The sequence below is a fragment of the Sardina pilchardus genome, chromosome 1, assembly GCF_963854185.1.
Source record: "Sardina pilchardus chromosome 1, fSarPil1.1, whole genome shotgun sequence".
Lineage (NCBI taxonomy): Eukaryota > Metazoa > Chordata > Actinopteri > Clupeiformes > Clupeidae > Sardina > Sardina pilchardus.
The window spans coordinates 403,927-421,426 of record NC_084994.1 but is presented as its reverse complement, the minus strand read 5'-3'; the positions used below and the strand labels follow the sequence as shown (position 1 = coordinate 421,426).

General features: G+C 42.1%; 2 protein-coding genes across 6 annotated transcripts in view; both read right to left on the bottom strand.

The window, feature by feature from the left end:
• The window catches only part of zgc:112980 (uncharacterized protein LOC503706 homolog), a 62,674-nt gene that overhangs the window by 4,002 nt on the left and 41,172 nt on the right, over positions 1-17,500 (bottom strand). The window lies entirely within an intron of this gene.
• On the bottom strand, positions 1,027-12,933 carry LOC134080358 (uncharacterized). Of its 2 annotated transcripts, XM_062536770.1 has the most exons (10): positions 12,749-12,933; positions 11,691-11,819; positions 7,917-8,045; positions 7,172-7,270; positions 4,871-6,881; positions 4,656-4,766; positions 4,476-4,556; positions 4,148-4,219; positions 3,882-3,974; positions 1,027-3,709 (listed from the first exon to the last, which is right to left on the bottom strand). In XM_062536770.1, the coding sequence occupies exons 1-10, from the start codon at positions 12,881-12,883 to the stop codon at positions 3,483-3,485; spliced, it is 3,087 nt and encodes a 1,028-aa protein (XP_062392754.1). In that variant the 5' UTR covers positions 12,884-12,933; the 3' UTR covers positions 1,027-3,482. The 2 variants fall into 2 exon arrangements, with proteins under 2 accessions (XP_062392754.1, XP_062392762.1); XM_062536778.1 differs by lacking the exons at positions 7,917-8,045; positions 11,691-11,819; positions 12,749-12,933 and adding an exon at positions 7,698-7,782.

Genomic DNA, 17,500 nt, shown 5'->3' with positions numbered 1-17,500 from the left:
CACACACACACACACACACACACACACACACACACACACACACACACACACACACACACACACACACACACAGGAAGTCAGAGATGAAGATATGCTCGTCTGGACTCAGTCTCCTACACACACACACACACACACACACACACACACACACACACACACACACACACACACACACACACACACAGGAAGTCAGAGATGAAGATATGCTCCTCTGGACTCAGTCTCCTACACACACACACACACACACACACACACACACACACACACACACACACACACACAGGAAGTCAGAGATGAAGATATGCTCCTCTGGACTCAGTCTCCTACACACACACACACACACACACACACACACACACACACACACACACACAGGAAGTCAGAGATGAAGATATGCTCCTCTGGACTCAGTCTCCTACACACACACACACACACACACACACACACACACACACACACACACACACACACACACACACACACACACACACACACACACACACACAGGAAGTCAGAGATGAAGATATGCTCGTCTGGACTCAGTCTCCTACACACACACACACACACACACACACACACACACACACACACATACTTGTTTTTGCTACTCGGCGGGGACACATGACAAAATGTACCCTGGTGGGAACCAACCTTTCTGAGTGGTCTACAGACAAGGCAGAAACTGATCCACACTCCATGTGCAGCTGTTATAACAGCCATCACTTGAAAATTTGAGTCTGACCCTCAGAAGACTGACCTGACATTTGACCACCTGCTGAGGACCCTGGTCTGGTAGAAGACCCTCGAGGGGACCTGTGATGTCATACTTTAATATGCAAATTGATCATGTGACTGTGTGTGTCTCAAAGGTTACCAGTGGGGACCTCACCTCAAAATATTTAAATGAGCAATATGAATATGTAAATTTGCAGTCATGTGACTGTGTGTGTGTGTTTCAACAGTGACTAATGGGGACCTCACCTCAAAAACTGTAAATAAACAAATGTGATAATAATGCATTGCAACTTTAAGTCTTTTGGCAACTTTATTTCTCAAAATCCAACTGTATAAAGGTGTGTAATTAGTCGACTAAAATCAACAACACTGGAGGAAAAAATCCACAGAGCAATGTGGGGGAAAAAAGATAAAAAATAAACAAATATAAATCAATCCCTTAATGCATACATGCATCCATATTGATAAACATAAAACATTATTGAGAATAATGAAAAAGCTAGTTTAATTTGGGAAGGTCAAGGCACATTGGTAAGGTACTAGAGCTAAACTGAACTACTCTACGGTGCCTTATGTGTAGAAAAAAAAGACATATACATATGTAAAGAAAGATAATTAGAAATGTTCTTCTCCTCCTCTCTACATCACCATCATCACTCACTTCTTCTCCTCTCTCTACATCACCATCATCCCTCACTTCTTCTCTCTCTCTACATCACCATCATCACTCACTTCTTCTCCTCCTCTCTCTCTACATCACCATAATCCTTCACTTCTTCTCCTCCTCTCTCTACATCACCATCACTCACTTCTCCTCTCTCTACATCACCATCATCCTTCACTTCTTCTCCTCCTCTCTACATCACCATCATCACTCACTTCTCCTCCTCTCTCTCTACATCATCATCCCTCACTTCTCCTCCTCTCTACATCACCATCATCACTCACTTCTCCTCCTCTCTCTACATCATCATCCCTCACTTCTCCTCCTCTCTCTACATCACCATCATCCCTCAATTCTCCTCCTCTCTCTACATCACCATCACTCACTTCTCCTCTCTCTACATCACCATCATCACTCACTTCTTCTCCTCCTCTCTCTACATCACCATCATCCCTCAATTCTCCTCCTCTCTCTACATCACCATCATCCCTCACTTCTTCTCCTCTCTACATCACCATCATCCCTCACTTCTTCTCCTCCTCTCTACATCACCATCATCACTCACTTCCTCTCCTCCTCTCTCTACATCACCATCATCCTTCACTTCTTCTCCTCCTCTCTCTACATCACCATCATCCCTCACTTCTCCTCCTCTCTCTACATCACCATCATCCCTCACTTCTTCTCCTCTCTACATCACCATCATCCCTCACTTCTTCTCCTCTCTCTACATCACCATCATCCCACACTTCTTCTCCTCCTCTCTCTACATCACCATCATCACTCACTTCTCCTCTCTCTCTACATCACCATAATCCTTCACTTCTTCTCCTCCTCTCTCTACACCATCATCACTCACTTCTCCTCCTCTCTACATCACCATCATCAATCACTTCCTCTCTTCCTCTCTCTACATCACCATCATCCTTCACTTCTTCTCCTCTCTCTCTACATCACCATCATCCTTCACTTCTCCTCTCTCTACATCACCATCATCCCTCACTTCTTCTCCTCCTCTCTACATCACCATCATCACTCACTTCCTCTCCTCCTCTCTCTACATCACCATCATCCTTCACTTCTTCTCCTCCTCTCTCTACATCACCATCATCCCTCACTTCTCCTCCTCTCTCTACATCACCATCATCCCTCACTTCTTCTCCTCTCTCTACATCACCATCATCCCTCACTTCTTCTCCTCCTCTCTCTACATCACCATCATCACTCTTCTCAAGGCACATTGGTAAGGTACTAGAGCTAAACTGAACTACTCTCCGGTGCCATTATTTGTAGGAAAAAAAAGACAAATACATATGTAAAAAAAGATCATTAGAAATGTGACAACACATCTAAACGGAAACCATTTTTTTTTTTTTTCAAAATCCAACTATGTTACTGGAACTGAAAAGTAAAAATACAGATTCGAGCCAGCATTTTTACTTTAACTTTCTTCTACCACAATCCCTCTGGGTATGCCATTATCGGTTTTCGATAATATAAAACAATCCTGCAATGCATGCATGCATCTATATCAATATCAACAAAAAAAGAAATTAAACTAGCTCTTCCATTATTCTAAATAATGTCAAGGCACATCAGTAAGCTACTAGAGCTGAGCTGAACTACTTTCTAGTGCCATTATATGTGAAAAAAAATGATATTTATATATAAGATGATAATTAGAAATGTGTTACAACACCTCTTAACAGAAACAAAGTCTTTCGAAATCCAACTATGTGACTGGAACTGGAATACTGACCCGAGCCAGCATTTTCACTTTAATTTTCTTTTTCCACATTCCCTCTGGTATGCAGTTATACATGCATCCATATTGAGAAACATAAAACATTATTGAGAATAATGGAAAAGCTAGTTTAATTTGGGAAGGTCAAGGCACATCGGTAAGGTAGAGCTAAACTGAACTACTATCTGGTGCCATTATGTGTGGGAAAGAAATTATGTATAAAAAAAAAAAAAAAAAAAAAAACAGAATGTGACAACACTTCTAAACAGAAACCAAGTCTGTTAAAAAACAGATGTGACTAAAACTGAAAAGTTATAATACTGATCCGAGCCGGCTTTTTCACTTTCTTTTACCACATTCCCTCTGGTATGCCGTTATTCGGTTTTTGATGTAAAACTTCACCGCTTCCCAGGTTCTGTGCTTAAGAACTGAAGGAGCTGACCTGATGCAGTCTTCACATTGCAATTTCCCTGGTACCCTGCCAGATGTGATGCAATCCATCAGTTTGTTCTCAACTGCCTTCACCTCTTCTTCTGTCCACTTTCTTTTGGGGGGTTTTGACACACCTAAAATCACAACACTTCATGATTTTTGGCACAGCATACATAAAACATAAACATTAGAAAAATAAAAGCATACAAAACATGTAGCAAAAACAGCCTATTGATACTGCACATACATTGCACACCGTTAGACCTTGATAAAATTAAACAACAATAAAGTAAAATGCTACATTACCTGTAGAGGTTGAAGATATTGAAGTGGATAAGCATCTGTCCTTAACTGCCTTCACCTCTTCTGTCCACTCCCTTTTTGAGGATTTTGACCCACCTAAAATCACAACATTTAGCCCCAAAACTTATATAGCATATGCTAAAACTTAAATAGTATATGCTATACAAGCAATGTATGCTAGAGCAAACATCTGGTCAAAATCCAACTTAAGTTCTTGCAGTTCATAACTGTACCTACGCAAGTAAGTTCTCAGTTCAACAGTTCTTTACCTGATTTTGAAGGCATCTTTCCTCCTTTCTTCCTTCTTCCCTTTGTAGACCTCCCGCTAATGGGAAGTTCCTCTGGAATTAAATCAAAAGAAACACTTCATGAGTTTTGCCATACCATACACAAAACATAAATATTAAAAAGCATACAACACATGTAGCAACAACAGCCTATTGATACTGCACATAGGTTGCACACAGTTAGACTTTGTTAAATTGAAACAAGAAAATTAAAATGTAATGTTTAATGTCAACTAGACAGAGGAACAATATGAGGGAGATTTGATGCAATGATGAAGCAGGAAAGATCATCCTAAAGCCATTGCATTACCTGTAGACGTTGATGTTGAAGGGGATAGTCGTCGCTTCTTTGGCTGTGGCATTGCAGACTCGCTGTCAACCAAACATTCGTCTGAAAGACACACATACACAAAGGCATACTTGTAAGTCTGCAGGGACAAGACAGTTTGAATTAGGCCTAGAATTTTCATCAGACCACAGATGTTCTTACCTGTAGATGTTGAAGGACGCTGGGGTCGCCTGGTGTTCTTTGGCTGTAGCATCTCGCTGTCACTCTCTTCATCTTCACTTTCAGACATGTTACTGACTAAATTCAGCTTCTCTGCAATGTGGAGAGAAATGCATTCAAGTTTTAGTTGTATACTGAAGTAGCTGTGTACTAGATGTGATTGGATATAAGAACAGCTGCAATGTCTTGTGCCTTACCATAAGGCTCAATGTTGATCTCTTCAATGTTTTTACCCTTGAATTCCGCAACTCTTCCCTGTTCAAGGGCTAACAGCACCTTGCTGATTTTGGCTAGCTGCAGCGTCCCCTCAGGCAACCTGTAAAACTGTCTGTGCACACGAATGTCATGTCCCATGAAGTCCGCCAACTGGTCCATCTCAGTGTCCTTCAGATTAAGCACTTTAGAGACTGTAGCCACATGTTTCCGCAGCTTTGTGCAAGAAAGAGCCTTTGGATATTTGGCCCCACACTCCCGGGCAACTTTCCTGATACAAGATGTGCCGTGGTAGTAGGATTTCTCGGTCATGGGTGTCGAAAAAAAAAAAGGATTTTCATCCAGTACACCACATGTTTGGCGAGACTTTGCAAGTAGATCCATTGAATCCAGCATGCCTGGAGTCAGGAGTATTGGGACCTTTCGGTCTCGTTTACCTCTGATTTCAATGCGTTGGAAATGCTGACAGAGCTTCTTCTCAACTTCAGATAAGGCATCAGCAACGTCAGAATGCAAGACTGAAGTGTTTCTGAGAAGGAATGTGTTCAATTTCATTTTTGAGACTTCTCCAGGTCTTCGGCGATTAAATAGGATTACCTCACACAAAGTCGCTTGGGCTAGCTGTGACCAATTCTTCTGGTTTTTCTCCGCTTTGATTTTTTCCTGATACTGTTTAGTTTTCTTGTTGAGGTGCATATGCATTTTTTTGACATCTTCTGTGAAAGGAAGAAGTTCTGGAGAGTTCCACTTTGCTTCTCTCAGGGTTTTCAAGGCTGATGCTGACACACACTCATTCCATTTAGTGGTGTACATGTCTTTGAAGCGCTTCACATTCTGTATGCTGCTTTCCTCTCCTGCCATCATTGCCTCACATTCAGCAATATCCGCCATTCTCTTGAGGGTGTGGCCCAGTTTCAAAGCCAAAGAGGGGACTGTGAAGACCTCTTCTTCATCTTTGAATCCTGCTGTGTCTTTAACAGCCTGAATGGCATTGTAGAAGTTTGAAGGTATGAAAAAGTCTTTGATTGCATTTAGCGTTCCCCTTTTCTTGGCACACACCAACAGCCTTCCAGCCTCACGCATTTTAGTTCTTATGTATTCGTGCTTAGTTTTGTCATTGCCCATTTTGTTACACAAATGTTCTCCAAATCTGATGATACATACATCACTTTTAACTGCCTGTGTTACTTTGTCTTGCTTCATGTCACTTATGAGCTTCCATAACTTCTTACTTACCCCTTCAGGGACAGGCTGTGCATATGCGCAGAGTGCTTGAACTCTAGATCTGCCTGGTTTTGTGAGCTGGCACTTCTTCGCCAAATTACACCTTGCCATATGCCTCCAAAGAGCCTTTCGTCTGAACAGCCCTTGGCAGTGTAAACAGTGCACATAGTCATTCACGTCTACCTGCTTGGCAGTTGCTTGTTGACGTGGCACCAATACACCTTTGCCTGCTTTCAGAACGTTTACGTTGTGTGCACGATTCCCTTTGTTACGCAAAAGATCTAGATGAACCCTTCTTTCTTTAGACCCCTTCGTAAAAGAAAGTGCTTTTGCAACCTCCACCTCATCCTTATGTATTTGGGCCAAGTGCCTTGCCATCTTGCTGAATGGTTTGCAGCAGTAAAAGCAATACTGCTTTTTGTTGTACACTCTTTGGCCATATGCAGTCTTCTTCAATTTCATTACCGAAATATCACTGTTGACATCCTCGACTGGCTGAGTTGATGTCTCCTTATCTTCAGGAGAGGAAGACTGTTGGGCTGCATTCATGGAAGATGAATTATCATCACTGCTGTCTAAGGTCACATTGGGAGATGAGAGACTGGTCTGTGACAGACGTCTCCTTTTTCCACATGGAAGGCTCTCTTCAGATTCTTCTGAACAGCTCTCTGAATCCGGCACAAAGTCATCATCGCTGTTTTCAATGCTGCTAACTATATCCGAGAAGCTGTCATCTGAAGCTGAACCGATGTGTAATGATTTTTTAGTAAGCTGTAAATAGAAAACTGGCATCAGTCTAAAACCATAATAAAAGTTGATATATGTAGGGTTCAATTTAAGTCCTAAGCATCCAAATAAAACAAGCCTACAGAAAATGTACTATGAAACACGTGTGGCATCACCTGTTAAAGACCTAGAGTCATAATGTTGTGTACTTCATATGCCATGTCTATGCTGTTTAAATGCGTATAACCATGTAACAAGATACAAATAACAATACAGTTATGAAATCACCAAAGAGCGGGAGAGAGATGACGAGGGAGAGAGAGACTGACACTTACAAATACACTCTCAGTCCTCTCTAGCTTTGGAACTTCTTGGGCTTCTGATGCTGCAGAAGAACTGGGCAATTCAAAAATGACTGTATCCGCGTCACTGTCCTGGAAAGAGACCACCAATATCAAGTACTTTTTTCATCCAGCCTGTTCCAATTGTGACTACATACCCTGTTAAAATAACTCAATGTACCATCATCATTCTTAACTTGCAAGGAAATTCAATTTGAATAATTGCAGGAAAATATAGAGAACGTCAGGATGTTGCATTGGCCTGAACATTTCTGAGTTCACCTACTGTAGCAACAAGACTATTTTTCAACCAGCCGTCAGTGCAGTCAGAGTGATGGTGTGTAGAATAGTGAGTAGTGAATGGCTAATTGCTGACCGTCTTGTTACGTCATTAGAGCCTCAAAAATAAACTTCAGTTATGGACATAGTGGACATAGTTTTAGTGACTTGTCCTTCTACACAGAATATTTGCCTTCAGAGAAATTATGCTATAGATGACATCATGGTATGTAATTCTTACCAATGAATTCTGTGTAGACAATGACTGTTTGGCTAAGAGCTTGGAAACATCTGACATTGTGGAACTGTCTAGTTTTTCCTCTGAATCCTCCTGTTCACATTGAGATATACTCTGTTTTCATACATCGTTTTTTCAACGGAGTTTATACATCATAATAATTATAATTATAATAATAATAACAATAATAATAATAATAATAATACATTTGTAAAAACCCACCAAGACTTCTGTACACATCATCTGCAAGGCAAAGGTGTCTTCATTATAGGGAGGTGGGGGTTCATCATCTGGGTCCTGATTATGTGTCATGGTGTCAGACCTTGGTGATTGCTTCTGACTTTCCTTAATCTGAAATAAGTTTATAACAGAACTGTAGTTATGCAAATCCTCCCCACCCCCCCTCTAAGTGCATGCAATACATAGGTCTGCTTTACATGTGCAATGCATGAAATATTAGATTTTATATGGTTATTTATCTGGTCTGCTTTTGTTTAGTTAATACATCAGATTTTGTGAGTGTTTTCTTACGTCATTAGAGCCTCAAAAATAAACTTCAGTTATGGACTTGACATAGTTTTAGTGACTTGTCCTTCTACACAGAATATTTGCCTTCAGAGAAATTATGCAATAGATGACATCATGGTATGTATTCTTACCAATGTATTCTGTGTAGACAATGACTGTTTGGCTAAGAGCTTGGAAATAGTGTTGTTTTTGGCGGCCTGTTTTGGTTTTAGTCTAGTCTTTGTGTCAAGCTATCATTTTAGTTATCAGTTTTAGTCACGTTCATACTTTTAGTCTAGTCAAGTTTTAGTCGACTAAAAGTATGAGTATTTTAGTCTTATTTTCGTCTAGTTTTAGTTGATGAAAACTAATGACATTTAGTCTTGTTTTAGTCAATGAAAATTGGATTTTAGTATCTTTTTATTAATGCAATTCTATTTAAAGGGGTTGTTCTTCCATAGACTGGGTAAGACTGTTTTTAGTGGCATGCTGGCAAATACCGTTGACTTGCGCTAACCTAGTACCAGCAAACTCTGAAACTGGAAGGACTGGATGAAATATGCAGATAAAGGTCTCCACTGATAAATATCACACTGGCTAACCTGGAAATGAGGTCCTATGTCCATTCTGAATAGGAAATTATACATTCTGGTTAATTTTCATGGATTAATAAAATCCAAATATTACAGGCTAAATTATAGCACTAAACATTGACTGTGGAATCAGGTATGTCACACAGAGTTTGGTCTCCTCCTCCTGTCACCATGAGAGGAAACTAGACTATTTGGAATATTCTGTAGACCTGCTGTTCCTTTTCTGAGAACAATTTAACGGACCGATCAAGTTTTCCTTAGGCTATTGAATGCTTTAAATGTGGATGCTATTTCACCATTAACTAGGTAGCCTAAGCGTGGTTAGTCTGGTTACACACAGTTGTCATCCTAATGCTGTGTTTTGTTAGCCTAGAAATCTAGACGCCCCTAGCGGCAGGAAATGTAATTTGGCTGGCGGGGCAGTCTAGGCACGATCCATAGAGCTTTGGAGCTGAGAGCTGGAAAATCAAGCGATCCAATCACAGTGTGTATAAAGTCGGTGGGCGGGCTTAACATAATGGTGACTGACATGCAACCAGAAGTTGCGACGGTAACGCATCCTGCTATTTGAAAACAGGCAGATGATTCGTTTAGCGTTATCCTATTGCGTGGAGAGGGAAGGTTACGCAGCCTGCTATTTGAAAACAAGAAGATGATTCGTTTAGCGTTATCCTATTGCGGAGATGGAATTTGAAAGACAACTGTTTATCCCACCCCTCCGATTGAGCCCTGACTACGGTGAGTTCCCAGACCCTACATCTTGATGTGGGTCTGGCTCGTCAGGATAGTGTTTTGTAGCCTATGACAAGCATTTCACGTTCATCACTCAGTTGTGGTACAGGCCTACTGTATGCCTTGAGTGATCGCTGCACCTTTAAATGTGTGGTACTTTAAATCACGTTTTAACTCGATGCTGATTTTGTTGATGAACAGCGCCGTCTTTGATTCAGTTTTCCTACCGTTTAAATAAACGACACGCGCACTTGTGTGGTTGGTAAGGAATTGTTTTCAATAGTTTTCTTGCAATTCCCACACAACATTAGATAGCCTACTAACCCAAGGTTGCATTAAAAATGTGTCTTATGATTAGAACTTCGTTGCTGATCGTTTATTATCGATTTATTATTGTAGGCTAGTACAGATAGCAGCGCCAGCATCAGCTGGACAGAAGCTTACACACTAATCAAATCTGCAGTTGCCCGTTAACATGTTCATCTGAATTAGATCTACATGCGGAGGTGACATAAGTAGCCTAGTGTAAAGTTTAACTGAGAGAGTTGCCTTTTTAACGGACTGAACGTAGCCTATATTTTCTTAGCTGCTATTAGAACAATAGGCTATAGGCCTACATCTACCGCTCCTTTGCTACATGATCAAATATGATCAGATGAGTGACAGAAGCACCGGATATGACCAACAGGCCCACGCGAGAAACGCTGTTCCTCTGGTATGATAATCAGACTGTGCAACCTGATGCGCCCAAGAAGTGAGACGCAGGAAACAGAAACACCGCAAAATAATAACGCGACTAAACGACACAAAATAATGTTATGACATTTCTGTCCTTTTGGTCTTCAAAAATTAAGAGCCATTTTAGCATGCTTTTTATTTTGTAAAACACATTGGCCCTCATTTATCAAACGAGCGTACGACCAAAAACAGGCGTAAAACAGGCGTACGCTTGTTTCCACGCAAAGTATGGCATTTATCAATGTGAACGTGATGGGTGGCTACGCTGAAATCTAGTCTAGTCTCAACTCATGTACGCAAGTTTTTCAGGCGGCATAGCATCGCGTAGCAGTAAATCGGCGGTGCATTAGAAAGTTGAATAATGGACTATCTCGGACATAACACCTTTCCTGTACATGTGCAGCCTATTTGCTGTACTGTAGCATATTATATTGACACATTTCATGTCTTAGAATAGGCGATGATTACTTTCTCTTTGGCAAACGCAACATTCATGAATTAGGCCTAGGCATATATATTTTAAATTATTTTCAAAGGGCAAATTTCAGTGTCGTACGGTTTTGTAATTAATGTATTTATAGTATGATGCGTTCTCTCTGCGAAAATAGAGTCTGTTGCGCTTAAATCGCTCTAGTTTCCCGCCTTCCTTGATAACAGCTTCTAGCTGTCAAAATGAACAAGGTTCAGCTGGACGTCACTGTGGCTCGAGATCACTAATGATCTCTTTTGGACGTATAATGCACCTTCATGTCGTAAATTCTAGGGGCGAGGCCATTAAAACGAGCATAAAATAGGGCCGTGATATTTAAATCACGCTTGTTTCCAGCCGCCACATTTATCAACACACGTTTATTCTTACGCTGGAATTGGAGTGATACGAAAGTTTGATGAATCACAAGTGAGCCCCGTCGTAAGATGATTTCTGCGCTCAGATATACGCTGGTTTCTACGCTCTGTTGATAAATGAGGGCCATTTAGTCTAGTTTAGTCGATTGTGAATGTTTTATTTGGATTAAATGTGCATGTCGAGGGACGGGTGTCCTTTGAGCGCGCACGGGAGAGCGAGGGAGAGGGAGAGCAAGAGAAAGCGTGCAAAGGAGAGGGGGGTTACTTCTACCCTGTTTGGTAAAGTTGCATGCATAGTCTACAATGAAAACTTGTGAAAGAAAGTAGCCGATCAGCATCAGGTGCACCAGTGCGACCTATACTTTTTTAAGGCCACTCTTAAACATTTGGCCGTTCGCGCTAAAATATCAAGGTGAAAGTGATCACAGCTTGCTTAGTATAGACCCAGCTCCCAGCCCAACTTTGAGAATAGATTAACGCCGATATTTTTTTCATCGCCCGATAAGAGTTGCATGTTAACGCAGCACGTTAACGCCGATAACGGCCAACCACTAATAATAATACATTTGTAAAAACTCACCGAGACTTCTGTACACATCATCTGCAAGGCAAAGGTGTCTTCATTATAGGGAGGTGGGGGTTCATCATCTGGGTCCTGATGATGTGTCATGGTGTCAGACCTTGGTGATTGCTTCGGACTTTCCTTTGTCTGAAATAAGTTTATAACAGAACTTTAGTTATGCAAATCCTTTCCCCCCCTTTAAAGCAACTCTTCATCGTTTTTTCATATTAAACTATGTTATTCGCTTAATTAAGACGAGTTGATACATACCTCTCACGTTTCAATGCGTGCACTCACTGGCTCTGGCGCGCGGTGCAACTTTGATAGCACTTAGCTAGCCCAATGCATTCATTAGGATCCAAACAGAGATGAAGTTAGAAGTGACCAAACACCTCCATGTTTTCCCTATTAAAATACAGTTACACGAGTAGTGACACGACCAAGTATGGTGAGACAAAATAAAACATGGTGCATTTCTAAGCAGATAAAACGGATAACTATTGTGTGGCGGAATAATACTGGGAGCACTTAGACTCCCAGCAGTAATATCCTCACTCCAAAGTGAAACTGAAAGTTAAAAAGTGAGGATATTACTGCGCCACACAATATAGTTATCCCTCTTTACCTGCTTAGAAATGCATCATGTTTTATTTTGTCTCACCATACTTGGTCGTGTGACTACTCGTGTAACTGTATTTTAATAGGAAAACATGGAGGTGTATGGTCGCTTCTAACTTCATCTCTGTTTGGATCCTAATGAATGCATTGGGCTAGCTAAGTGCTATCAAAGTTGTGCCGCGCGCCAGAGCTAGTGAGTGCACGCATTGAAACGTGAGAGGTATGCATCAACCCACGGTATTAGTTAAGGGAATAACATAGTTCAATATGAAAAAATGGTGAAGTATTGCTTTAAGTGCATGAAATACATAGGTCTTTTAACAAATGTGTAATGCATGAAATGTTAGATTTTACATGGATATTTATCTTGTCTGCTTTTAATTCAATCAGATTGTGAGTATTTTCTTAACAAGCTACTGAAATGAAAGCATGACATTGATACGGCTAAAATGCATTACCTTCGGTGAATGTTTCCTCGTGCACTCATCATGATGTCGTCTGAGTTTTTCCATGCGACGTTTAAACCTTTCTTTGGCCACCTTTTTTGGACTATGGAAAATGTAAAGACAAATTAACGATTGTAAGCAACACATGAATACAACACGACAGTCATCGTCTTTTAACAATGCGCGATGCTGTAGCCAGAGGACCGAACCCAATTGAAAGCGTCGACAGAACGTGGGTTATCTCGTGCCTGCCAGCAAGATTGGTAGCACGCTTGAGCGCTTTCGTGACCTCTCCTCGTTTGCTCCCAGTGCAGTAAGGCCGCTGTGTTGCACATAGCCTACCCGACAGTGGCACATAACGTGAAATCACGATTACACAACATTCTGGCATATGAATCACGGATGGGAAGAGTAATGAAATAAACTATCAGACTCATTGACATGTATGTCCACGAAGCAGCTTATTTGACGTATTATGCTAATTACATTTCCACGAGGGCTAACAACGAGAACATGTGCATGTGCATGTGCTTGTGCGTAAAGTTAACTTCCCATGCGTTTTAACGCGACGTGTTAGCGTTTTCATTCAAAGCATGTGTGCCGTTATCTCAATACATTCAAAATAAGTTGTTCATAGTAAACGATTAACAATTCAAGTAGGCTATGTGTGAAAACGAAGAACTCATGGAGTATTGTTGCTAATCCTGCCTAATTACAGCAGAAACCAAAAGGCTTGCTAGTTGACATTCACCTACAACTACCCTTCTTTGTCAACGAACATGCATAATCTTCATAATTGACATATTATCTCATGACAGTACAATTAAAATAGCCAGTATTTATAATATATAATGACATATACATAACATGATGCCAATCTTACCTCATTTCGTCCACGATGAAACGATACCACTTTCTGGAGATGTCACACGTGTCCTGGCTTCATCGAAATGGCTGAATGAATGCACTGTTCTCCAATTAACCTGGTTCGGTCCAATCCAAAGTTTTTCAAAACTAAAATGGCGGCCGCCGCTGTGTGACGTTAATCTCATATAATGTATACCTACCCGTTAAAAAATCTCCACTATGATGACTTCACCAATATATTCAATAATAATAATAATAATAATAATAATAATAATTTCAGTGAGAAACATGGTGTATAGTGTAATTGTAATCTTGCCTCCAAACTAATTTCAAAATTGAAGGGGATCAAATTAATTGAGTAAAAATGTACACAATTGTGATATGATCTTGTCAGAGCTAAGCAGTGTTGTGCACGTTCACACTCTTCAGTAACTAGTTCAAAGTTCAGTTCACACACGTGCAAAGTGAACTGTTCACGTTCATAGTTCACCATTTTTAATTTTGAACTAGTTCAAATTCAGTTCATATGAATGAAAATCTGTTTCTGACGGAATATAGGCTACAGCCACCTGTTGTTCTCATCTAATTGAGAATGTCCGTAAATTGGGCTTTATTTCACTGGGCAGATACATTTCTTTTAGGTCTATGGCAGATAGCCTACCGACGCCTAATAAATGCGGCCGCGCATTTATTAATAATTAATAATAAATGCGTCAGCTGTGCATGCCTGACAGCAGAAGAGTGTAGTTTTTACACCGGGAGTATGGAGGAGGCTGCCTGCTGCATTACCTGCAGCGATGGAACTGTTCAGTGACATACTGTAGGGCTCTTTGAACACATTATGCATCCCTCTATCATCACTGACAAGTGCAGAATCTTTCCGCGATTGCATTCACATAGTAGCAGTTCTGTGTACAATGCATCATGCGTAACGTGATCATGGGTAATGTAGTAGTGCAAAGCTGTAGTTTAGGAGTGGCGCCCGTGGGCAGTGAGTGTGACAACGACATAGCCTACTGTTTCTAGTGTCACTCGACTTCTCAGGACAGAATAATCAACAGTGACGTTCGTCGTTCATTTCCCATAATCTGAGCGAATTCACGTTCAAATTCATTATTTACAAATGTGTTGCGTTTAGGAGTGGCGCCCGTGGGCAGTGAGTGTGACAACGACATAGCCTACTGTTTCTAGTGTCACTCGACTTCTCAGGACAAAATAATCAACAGTGACGTTCGTCGTTCATTTCCCATAATCTGAGCGAATTCACGTTCAAATTCATTATTTACAAATGTGTTGCGTTCAGTTCAGCGTTCACAGAAACTTCTTTTGAATGTTCATGCACAACACTGGAGCTAAGTCTATCGAGTGGCATCAGGTCTACAACATAGCAAAGTGCAAGCGGCGAACAAGAGCTTTACATGTTACTAGATGAACTGCGGGGTGGGGACCTGATATGTCAGGTACATACACAGTTCTTGAAACTTCTAATGGATTCATCAGGCCCTTTGACAGCTTGTTGGAGGTGGGGGAGGGGTGGGTGTGGTGGGGACCTGATATGTCAGGTGCACACACACTACATAAAACTTCCAGACTTCCAGCACATTCATCAGGCCTTCGATGATCTCTTGCAGGTGGGGGAGGGGTGGGGAGGTGGGGGAGGGGTGGGTGTGGTGGGGACCTGATATGTCAGGTGCACACACTGTTCTAGAAACTTCTTCTGGGTTCATCAAACCTTTTAATAATCTTTTGGAGGCGGGTCAGGGGTGGGTGGGCGTGGATGGGGGTTGGCTGAGTGTGGTGGGGTCCTGTTATGTCAGGTACACACACAGTTCACACACTCTTATTCTAGCATTGACCACTAGGGGCGCACTCTGAAAAATAAGTTCACACACAGATACACACACACACACTTTAAATCCGGCCAAACCTACCCCGTGAAGACTTTTAGGGATTTGGCGGGATACATTGCCTAGCATGTTAAAATGGCGTTCTCTATCATTTGCAATGCTTGTGCCTCTGGGGACCTGGACTCAGGTCCTCACCGCACGTGAGGTCCCCACGGGTTTGGTGTGCAATCAGGTGCAAGTCCACACCAGGCCACAAAAACAAGTACACACACACACACACACACACACACACACACACACACACACACACAGGAAGTCAGAGATGAAGATATGCTCCTCTGGACTCAGTCTCCTACACACACACACACACACACACACACACACACACACACACACACACACACACACAGGAAGTCAGAGATGAAGATATGCTCCTCTGGACTCAGTCTCCTACACACACACACACACACACACACACACACACAGGAAGTCAGAGATGAAGATATGCTCCTCTGGACTCAGCTTCCTACACACACACACACACACACACACACACACACAGGAAGTCAGAGATGAAGATATGCTCCTCTGGACTCAGCTTCCTACACACACACACACACACACACACACACACACACACAGGAAGTCAGAGATGAAGATATGCTCCTCTGGACTCAGCTTCCTACACACACACACACACACACACACACACACACAGGAAGTCAGAGATGAAGATATGCTCCTCTGGACTCAGCTTCCTACACACACACACACACACACACACACACACACAGGAAGTCAGAGATGAAGATATGCTCCTCTGGACTCAGCTTCCTACACACACACACACACACACACACACACACACAGGAAGTCAGAGATGAAGATATGCTCCTCTGGACTCAGCTTCCTACACACACACACACACACACACACACACACACACACACACAGGAAGTCAGAGATGAAGATATGCTCGTCTGGACTCAGTCTCCTACACACACACACACACACACACACACACACACACACACACAGGAAGTCAGAGATGAAGATATGCTCGTCTGGACTCAGTCTCCTACACACACACACACACACACACACACACACACACACACACACACACACACACACACACACACACACACACACACACAGGAAGTCAGAGATGAAGATATGCTCGTCTGGACTCAGTCTCCTACACACACACACACACACACACACACACACACACACACACACACACACACACAGGAAGTCAGAGATGAAGATATGCTCATCTGGACTCAGTCTCCTACACACACACACACACACACACACACACACACACACACACACAGGAAGTCAGAGATGAAGATATGCTCGTCTGGACTCAGTCTCCTACACACACACACACACACACACACACACACACACAGGAAGTCAGAGATGAAGATATGCTCGTCTGGACTCAGTCTCCTACACACACACACACACACACACACACACACACACACACACACACACACACACACACACACACACACACACACACACACACACACACACACACACACACACACACACAGGAAGTCAGAGATGAAGATATGCTCGTCTGGACTCAGTCTCCTACACACACACACACACACACACACACACACACACACACACACACACACACACACACACACACACACACACACACACAGGAAGTCAGAGATGAAGATATGCTCCTCTGGACTCAGTCTCCTACACACACACACACACACACACACACACACACACACACACACACACACACACACACACACACACACACACACACACACACACACACACACAGGAAGTCAGAGATGAAGATATGCTCGTCTGGACTCAGTCTCCTACACACACACACACACACACACACACACACACACACACACACACACACACACACACACACACACACACACACACACACAGGAAGTCAGAGATGAAGATATGCTCCTCTGGACTCAGTCTCCTACACACACACACACACACACACACACACACACACACACACACACACACACACAGGAAGTCAGAG

Coding starts and splice junctions, on each gene's coding strand:
- LOC134080358 (XM_062536770.1), bottom strand. CDS start 12,883: ATGTGTTGCTTACAATCGTTAATTTGTCTTTACATTTTCCATAGTCCA. Junction 11,820..12,748: donor CGAGGAAACATTCACCGAAG/GTAATGCATTTT, acceptor AACTTATTTCAG/ACAAAGGAAAGTCCGAAGCA. Junction 7,271..7,916: donor TGATGTGTACAGAAGTCTTG/GTGGGTTTTTAC, acceptor GTCTCTTTCCAG/GACAGTGACGCGGATACAGT.